Source organism: Salvelinus namaycush, chromosome 29, assembly GCF_016432855.1.
Source record: "Salvelinus namaycush isolate Seneca chromosome 29, SaNama_1.0, whole genome shotgun sequence".
Classification (NCBI taxonomy): domain Eukaryota; kingdom Metazoa; phylum Chordata; class Actinopteri; order Salmoniformes; family Salmonidae; genus Salvelinus; species Salvelinus namaycush.
In genome coordinates this window covers 16,173,688-16,182,680 of record NC_052335.1, presented here as the reverse complement: position 1 = coordinate 16,182,680, position 8,993 = coordinate 16,173,688, and the positions used below count along the sequence as shown (strand labels likewise).

Sequence of the window (8,993 nt, the reverse complement as noted above, 5' to 3'; positions counted from 1 at the left end):
GCCATGCTAAACGAACTCGCTCAGTGCTTGATTTATCTGAGAGGGGTGTAACCTATCCCATAAACATACTCACCAGCTCGACGCATATTTGGGTTATCAGCGCGCGCATGACTTCAGGTAAGTTACAACTTTTACCTTTAATCTACTGTTTAGGCCTACTTTAATAATTGCATTATTGTGTCGTCCAATAGTTGATAGATATCAGAAGAAGAGAAAAATGGTAGCCTGGTTGCAGTCTCAGTTCAGCCATTACCAGAACTTTTAGATAACGTTCCACTCCTTACTACTCCTGTGCCAACACAAGTGTCAATTGTGGAATGTTCGCTAAAAAGACTGGTACCCAGACTATTGTTTTGGGGGTCGTATGTCGACTATAACAAATTAGACCGTAAATTATAGACGTGAATGGTTACATTGCAAAGACTACTTTACGCATTGACGCACCAGACTTGAACAATTGCTGTCATCTTGGAGTCTATTAACACCTCACAGTTCTTTGGATGGCAACTTTATAAAATGTCCCAGAATTGCAGCCTCTAGAGAAGTACATTTAAAGGGGGAATCTGGGATTGGTAGGCCAACATCCAATTTCTGATTCTTGAAAAATATAATGAATACATGCCTCACGAGCTTATGTCTAACTAACCCTATCATAACCCAACATGTAAGCTTGTTTAACTCAATTGTTTGCAAACAATGTAATTGTAAACTAACACTGTATAGCTTCAAATCTCTCAGATGATCAGTCCTTGTTCCATTAGATGGTCAGTCCTTGTTCCATCAATGGTTACATTTCTCGAGCCCCATCACTCAGCTGCAGTGGTGGAAGAAGTACTCAATTGTCATACTTGAGTAAAAGTAAAGATATGTTAATATAAAATGACTCAAGTAAAACTGAGTCACCCAGTAAAATATTACTTGAGTAGAAGTCTAAAAGTATTTGGTTTAAAATATACTTAAGTATCAAAAGTAAAAGTATAAACCATTTAAAATTCCTTATATTAAGAAAACCAGAAGGCACCATTTAAAAAAAAAAATTTAATCGACAGATAGCCAGGGGCACACTCCAACCCTCAGACATAATTTACAAACGAAGCATGTGTTTAGTGAGTCCGCCAGATCAGAGGCAGTAGGGATGACCACGGATGTTCTCTTGATAAGTGTGTGAATTGGACCATTTTCCTGTCAAAATGTAACAAGTACTTTTGGGTGTCAGAGAAAATGTATGGAGTAAAAAGTACATTATTGTCTTTATATACTTTACTATATAAATAGTAAAGTAAATCACAGAAACCCCCAAAAACTTAAGTACTTTACACCACTGCTCAGCTGTTTACCTAAAAAGTGTCAGGATACACCTTTCTGCTTACATGATAAGAGTCCTGCCACATCAAATAAATTGAGGCCCTAATTAAATTGCCCAATGCTCTCATCCCACTGGGTACAGACATCAGTTCAACGTCTATTTTTCATTTACATTTGGTTGAGTTGTCACCTAACGTGAATTCAATGTGAAATCAATGAAAAATATCACCATGTCATTGGATTTAGGTTAAGTTGAGTTAAAAAATATAAAATGCTCTTACATTGATGGCTTTTTGCAAATCCAATCAGTTTTCCAAGTAGATTCGATGTCATCACATTGATTCTTTTGGTTGAAATTACATGGAAACAACATTTACTGATTCAACCCGCACAGTGGGATTGGTGTACACACTTGAGGATAGAAGTGATTCATTCATATAAAACAAACAGCCCTATGTGAGCATTGTGACTACAGACTAGAGTAAGAATGTGTACTCAGCACATAAATATGGGATTTTCATTATCAGGTTGGGACAGAACCAATGGACTATGGACCTTTCAGTGTAAACAGACAGATACATGTGAATTCTCTATAGCCAATGATGTCTCACCTGAAGGGGATACTCCAAGTCTGAGAGATACAGTACCAGTCAAAGGTTTGGACACACGTACTCATTCCATTTTTTAAAAATATATATTTTTAAACTATTTTATACATTGTAAAATAATAGTGAAGACATCAAAACTATGAAATAACACATATGGAGTCATGTAGTAACCAAAAAAGTGTTAATCAAATAAAAATATATTTGAGATTTTCCAAAGTAGCCACCCTTTGCCTTGATGACAGCTTTGCACACTCTTGGCATTCTCTCAACCAGCTTCATGAGGTAGTCACCTGGAATGCATTTCAATTAACAGGTGTGCCTTAAGTTAATTTGTGGAATTTCTTTCTTTAATGCGTTTGAGCCAATCAGTTGTGTTGTGACAAGGTAGGGGTGGTATACAGAAGATAGCCCTATTTGGTCAAATACCAAGTCCCTATTATGGAAAGAACAGCTCAAATAAGCAAAGAGAAACGACAGTCCCTCATTACTTTAAGACATGAAGTTCAGTCAATTCTTTGAGTGCAGCTGCAAAAACCATCAAGTGCTATGATGAAACTGGCTCTCATGAGGACCGCCACAGGAAAGGAAGACCCAGAGTTACCTCTGCTGCAGAGGATAAGTTCATGAGAGTTACCAGCCTCAGAAATTGCAGCCCAAATAAATGCTTCACAGAGTTGAAGTAACAGACACATATCAACATCAACTGTTCAGAGGAGACTGTGTGAAGTAGGCCTTCATGGTTGAATTGCTGCAAAGAAACCACTACTAAATGACACCAATAAGAAGAAGAAACCTGCTTGTGCCAAGAATCACGAGCAATGGACATTAGACCGGTGAAATCTGTCCTTTGGTCTGATGAGTCCAAATTTGAGATTTTTTTATCCAACCGCTGTATCTTTCTGAGACGCGGAGTAGGTGAATGGATGATCTCTGCATGTGTGGTTCCCACCGTGAAGCATGGAAGAGGAGGTGGTGGATGTAGGGGTGCTCTGCTTGGTGACACTGTCTGTGATTTATTTAGACTTTTGGTTTGCGCTTAGTGGGACTATCATTTGTATTTCAACAGGCCAATGACCCTAAACACATCTCCAGGCTGTGTAAGGGCTATTTGACCAAGAAGGAGAGTGATGGTGCTGCATCAGATGACCTAGCCACCACAATCACCCAACCTCAACACATTTGAGATAGTTTTGGATGACTTGGAAAAGCAGCCAACAAGTGCTCAGCATATGTGGGAACTCCTTTCAGACTGTTGGAAACACACTCCAGCTGAAGCTGGTTGAGAGAATGCCTAGGGTGTACAAAGCTGTTATCAAGGCAAAGGGTGGCTACTTTGAAGAATCTAAAATATATTTTGATTTGTTGAACACTTTATTGGTTACTGTAATACTGTAAACTCAGCAAAAAAAGAAACGTCCTCTCACTGTCAACTGCGTTTATTTTCAGCAAACTTAACATGTGTAAATATTTGTATGAACATAACAAGATTCAATAACTGGGACATAAACTGAACAAGTTCCACAGAGATGTGACTAGCAGAAATTGAATAATGTGTCCCTTAACAAAGGGGGGGTCAAAATCAAAAGTAACAGTCAGTATCTAGTGTGGCCACCAGCTGCATTAAGTACTACAGTGCATCTCCTCCTCATGGACTGCACAAGATTTGCCAGTTCTTGCTCTGAGATGTTACCCCACTGTTCCACCAAGGCACCTGCAAGTTTCCGGACATTTCTGGGGGCAATAGCCCTAGCCCTCACCCTCCGATCCAACAGGTCCCAGATGTGCTCAACCGGATTGAGATCTGAGCTCTTCGCTGGCCATGGCAGAACACTGACATTCCTGTCTTGCAGGAAATCACGCACAGAACGAGCAGTATGGCTGATGGCTTGTCATGCTGCAGGGTCATGTCAGGATGAGCGAGCAGGAAGGGTACCACATGAGGGAGGAGGATGTCTTCCCTGTAACGCACAGCGTTCAGATTGCCTGCAATGACAACAAGCTCAGTCCGATGATGCTGTGACACACCGCCCCAGACCATGACGGACCCTCCACCTCCAAATTGATCCTGCTTCAGAGTACAGGCCTCGGGGTAACGCTCATTCCTTCGACGATAAACGCGAATCTGACCATCACCCCTGGTGAGACAAAACCGAGACTCGTCAGTGAAGAGCATTTTTTGCCAGTCCTGTCTGGTCCAGCGACGGGGGGTTTGTGCCCATAGGTGACATTGTTGCCAGGGATGTCTGGTGAGGACCTGCATTACAACAGGCCTACAAGCCCTCAGTCCTCCTCTCTCAGGCTATTGCGAACAGTCTGAGCACTGATGGAGGGATTGTGCGTTCCTGGTGTAACTCGGGCAGTTGTTGTTGCCATCCTGTACCTGTCCCGCAGGTGTGATGTTCGGATGTACCGATCCTGTGCAGGTGTTGTTATATGTTGTCTGCCACTGCGAGAACGATCAGCTGTCCGTCCTGTCTCCCTGTAGCGCTGTCTTAGGCTTCTCACAGTACGGACATTGCAATTTATTGCCCTGGCCACATCTGCAGTCCTCATGCCTCCTTGCAGCATGCCTAACGCAGTTCACGCAGATGAGCAGGGACCCTGGGCATCTTTCTTTTGGTGTTTTACAGAGTCAGTAGAAAGGCAACTTTAGTGTCCTAAGTTTTCATAACTGTGACCTTAATTTCCTACCGTCTGTAAGCTGTTAGTGTCTTAACAACCGTTCCACAGGTGCATGTTCATTAATTGTTTATGGTTCACTGAACAAGCATGGGGAACAGTGTTTAAACCCTTTACAATGAAGATCTGTGAAGTTATTTGGATTGTCTTTGAAAGATGGTCCTGAAAAAGGGACGTTTCTTTTTTTGCTGAGTTTACATGATTCCATGTGTGTTATTTCATAGTTTTGATATCTTCACTATTATTCTACAATGTAGAAAATAGTAAAAATAAAGAAAAAACCCTTGAATGAGTAGGTTTGTCCAAACTTTTGACTGGTACTGTACATCCAATGAATTGATGTACTGTAGCCCTGTGATGGAATAACAATAATTTTAAATAATTTGCATTATTTTCTACTTTTTGCCAGGGGGATGATGAGGAACCTTATACTGCTGACTATCTTTGGAGAATACCTGCAGGTGATGAAATGCACCCCAAAATGCCCAATATATGGCTCTATAGCAGCTTGCACCAGCCAGTCTCTATATCAGGTCCCTGCGCTGCCTCCATACATTGCCATTTTGTATATGAGGGATAACTACATCAGTGAGATCAATGAGACATCCTTCTCTGGGCTTGAAAGGTTAAAGGAACTGGATCTCAGTTGGCAACGAGTCAATGGGCTTATTATAAGAACTAACACCTTTCAAAGGCTGGAAAACTTGGCAGTGCTTTATTTAGGGTATAACACAGGTTTACAAATTGAGCCAGATGCGTTTGTGGGACTGTCCAACCTGAGAGCTCTCTCTCTATATAGGTGTGACCTGACTGAATCTATTTTACAGGGTGACTATCTCAGGCCCCTGGTTTCCTTGGAAACACTAGATCTGTATGGTAACCAGGTGAAAAGAATCCAGCCTGCTCTGTTCTTTGTGAACATTACAGATTTCCAAGAGCTAAACGTTGCCCTAAACCGGATGGAAAGCATATGTGAGGAAGATTTGATTGGCTTTCAAGGCAAACACTTTCGGCTCCTCAAGTTGAGCAGCCTCTATCTATATAGCATGACTCAGTATGGCTTTGACTGGAAACGATGCGGAAATCCTTTTCGGAACATGTCCATGGAGACACTTGACTTATCTTCCAATGGATTCGATGTGGACAAGGCAAAATTGTTTTTCAATGCAATCCAAGGGACCAAAATCCACCATCTTATTCTGGAACACAGCACCATGGGGAAATCATTTGGTTTCAGCAACGTGAAAGACCCAGACAGGCAAACATTTGAGGGCCTCAAGAATAGTAGTGTCAAGATTCTAGATTTGTCCAAATGCTTTATATTTACATTGCAATATGCAGTATTCAGTCCGCTGAGAGAGGTAGAGTACATAACAATAGCCCAAAACAAAATTAACCAGATTGACAGGGAGGCGTTTTTTGGTCTTCAAAATGTACAAAAGCTCAACCTGTCACACAATCTTATAGGGGAAATCTATTCTTACACGTTTGACAATCTACCCAATATTTTAGAACTTGATTTATCTTACAACCATATTGGTGCATTGGGATATCAAGCATTTAAAGGACTTCCAAACCTACAAGTTCTGGATCTTACAGGAAACTCTATTCGGGAACTAGGTACATATGGTTCCCTTGCACCACTACCAAACATCCAACTTCTTCGTTTGGCTGATAATAAGATTACGTCCTTAGAGGGCCTCTCTGTCTTTGCTAATAATACGATCATACTTAACGTTCAAAACAACAGGTTAACTAATTTAGAGGATGTATACACAGTTTTAACTAAATTAATGCACATTGAGTTTCTCTGGTATGGTAACAACTTCATAAAGTGGTGCACCCTTAACAATAATATTTCAGTGCCAGCTGTGAACTCTCTGAAGCTGCTTGAGCTAAGGAACATCGCCTTGCAGATGATATGGGCACGGGGAGAGTGTATGCATGTATTTGAAAATCTTGGCAAGCTTTTAAGTCTGGATTTAAGCTTTAACTCCCTGCAGGCTCTCCCAGATGGTATATTTAAAGGCCTCATCTCTCTGGAAGAGATGGATCTTCACTTCAACTCACTCACATACCTCAAAGCAGACATTTTCCCAGAGAGTCTCAAAACAGTTGACCTCTCTTACAATTTCCTGGCCTCTCCTGACCCAGCGACTTTCCATTCTCTCAGCTGGATCAACCTGTATAGGAATCAATTCCACTGTGACTGCGGTCTGGAGGACTTTCTGACGTGGCTGAAAGGGACTAACGTGACTTTTCCTGACCCTGGCGTGAATGAATTCAGCTGTGAGTTTCCTTCAGATCTCCATGGCATCAGCCTGTTGAATTACAGCTCAGTCATATCGTGTGAGGAGGATGACGAGAGGCTGGTTCAGGAGCTGAGGCTCTCGCTCTTCATCGGCTGCACAGCGCTCATCATCCTGATCATGGTCGGAACAATCGTTTTTGCTCGTCTCCGTGGATTCCTCTTCAAAGTTTACAAAAAGGTGACCGCCAGGATCCTTGAGGGCCCTAGGAGGGATCTTTCTGCTGGTGGGCCTCGGTACGATGCTTACTTATGCTTCAGCAACAACGACTACAAGTGGGTAGAAACCGCCCTGTTGAACAGACTAGACTCTCAGTTCGCAGAGCGAAACGTCCTCCGCTGCTGCTTCGAGGTCAGAGACTTCATCCCAGGTGAAGATCACCTGTTCAATATCAGGGACGCCATATGGGGGAGCAGGAAGACAGTTTGTATCGTGTCTAAAGAGTTCCTCAAGGACGGCTGGTGCCTAGAGGCCTTTACCCTGGCTCAGAGCAGGATGCTGGAGGAGCTCAGAGATGTTCTCATCATGGTGGTTGTGGGGAATGTCCCCCATTACAGACTGATGAAACATGAAGGCATTAGGACCTTTGCCCAGAAGAGGGATTACCTGCAGTGGCCGGAGGACACACAGGATATTCAATGGTTCTATGAGAAGCTCATGTCCAAGATTCTTAAGGACAAAAAGAACACCGCCAAAGCTAACAATGGGGATATCACACTTGTAAATATGACAGTTGGAACTTAATGTTGTTGACTCATTTTTCCACAGCCTGTATGCTTAAGTGGAAATCTTATTTAACTGTACTGTGAATTCGTACATCATTCATTTTTATTTTGTCTGTATGGCATTAAGAACTTTTACCATGTTGATTACAGGCAAAATGGAGAGGGTCCTCTGTCTTTTGGCATAGCTTGTTTTTGACCACTAGGTGGCAGTCAACCTTTATTCACTAATATTGGAACTGTGAAACGTTACCTTCTGTGTAAATCACATTTTATTGGTCACATACACATATTTAGCAGATGTTATTGCAGGTGTAGCGAAATGCTTGTATTTAAATAAATAAAAAATGAATGAAAGAAATGACACAAACGAAATAATGCGAAATTGCTTTGGAGCTAGAAGCAGAGCTGCCATGTCTGTCGGCGCCATCTATGATTGTGTGTTTTGCAGTGTGTACAATGCAAAGTTCTCGTGGTTAACATTTACACATTGTAATATAACTAATGTAAGGATTTTGGCACTTTTAATAAAACATTCCAATTTCTTTGCTAAATTTGAATAATAATTGTGAACTTTTTCTGAGGATTTGAAAAATGACTGAATCTTATCTCCTCCCTGCTTCCTCAATATAGAGTCTATGTCTGAAACCAGTATGCCACCAGGTAGAGTAAAACTTCCTGCTGTAAGGAGGAGCGGAGAATAACATCATCCTTCATTGAAATGACGTGGAAACAACGTTGATTCAACCACTGTGTGCCCAGTGGGAGTGTTTAAGACTCCTTTATGGAAACCTTGCCTGACCTGTGTTAATTAACTCAGCACACATTTAGACATCTACTGTTATTGGAAAGGTTTTGAATGTACATTTAAACTAGGCCTACCATATAACAACCATTTCAGTTTTGTAACTATCTCATATTTTCATTTAAAACTCAAAGTACTATACCATGTTTCAGTAAGAGGAATGGATCTCTGATGGAGATAATGTAAAAGCGTAGCCTTAATGATCATGTGATTTTTCTCGTATAACTATGAGAAGATAGAAAGCACAGTGCGGTTCTACAAAAACTAACTTAAACCACAAATCATGAGACAAAAGTGCTTCTGTACAGGTGTAGGATCTTAATTTGACCTATATTGTCACAGCAAAATAATGCTGCATCTACAAGATTTGAATGTTTAGTCCATAATGTTGCTTGATCGGTGGTTAGACCATTAGTTAGCTGGGCAAAACTAGGTTACATTAAAAGTGCAATACTATTAATATTTTTTGTGAATCTATGTAAATTGCGAAGCTCATCTGCATTCTCAGCAACAAGAGTGATCAAATTAAGATCCTACAATAGTATTATGCTTTGTCAAATATTCA

The 8,993-nt window shown here is 41.1% G+C and overlaps 1 protein-coding gene across 2 annotated transcripts; it reads left to right on the top strand.

The window, feature by feature from the left end:
* Positions 1 to 8,177, top strand: LOC120024076 (toll-like receptor 5). Of its 2 annotated transcripts, none has more exons than XM_038968195.1 (2): positions 1 to 117; positions 5,002 to 8,177. In XM_038968195.1, exon 2 carries the CDS (start codon positions 5,006 to 5,008, stop codon positions 7,643 to 7,645), a length of 2,640 nt encoding a protein of 879 aa, XP_038824123.1. In that variant the 5' UTR covers positions 1 to 117; positions 5,002 to 5,005; the 3' UTR covers positions 7,646 to 8,177. The 2 variants fall into 2 exon arrangements, with proteins under 2 accessions (XP_038824123.1, XP_038824124.1); XM_038968196.1 differs by lacking the exon at positions 1 to 117 and adding an exon at positions 1,884 to 1,961.
* The last annotated feature ends 816 nt before the right edge of the window (positions 8,178 to 8,993 follow it).

Coding starts and splice junctions, on each gene's coding strand:
- LOC120024076 (XM_038968195.1), top strand. CDS start 5,006: ATGATGAGGAACCTTATACTGCTGACTATCTTTGGAGAATACCTGCAG.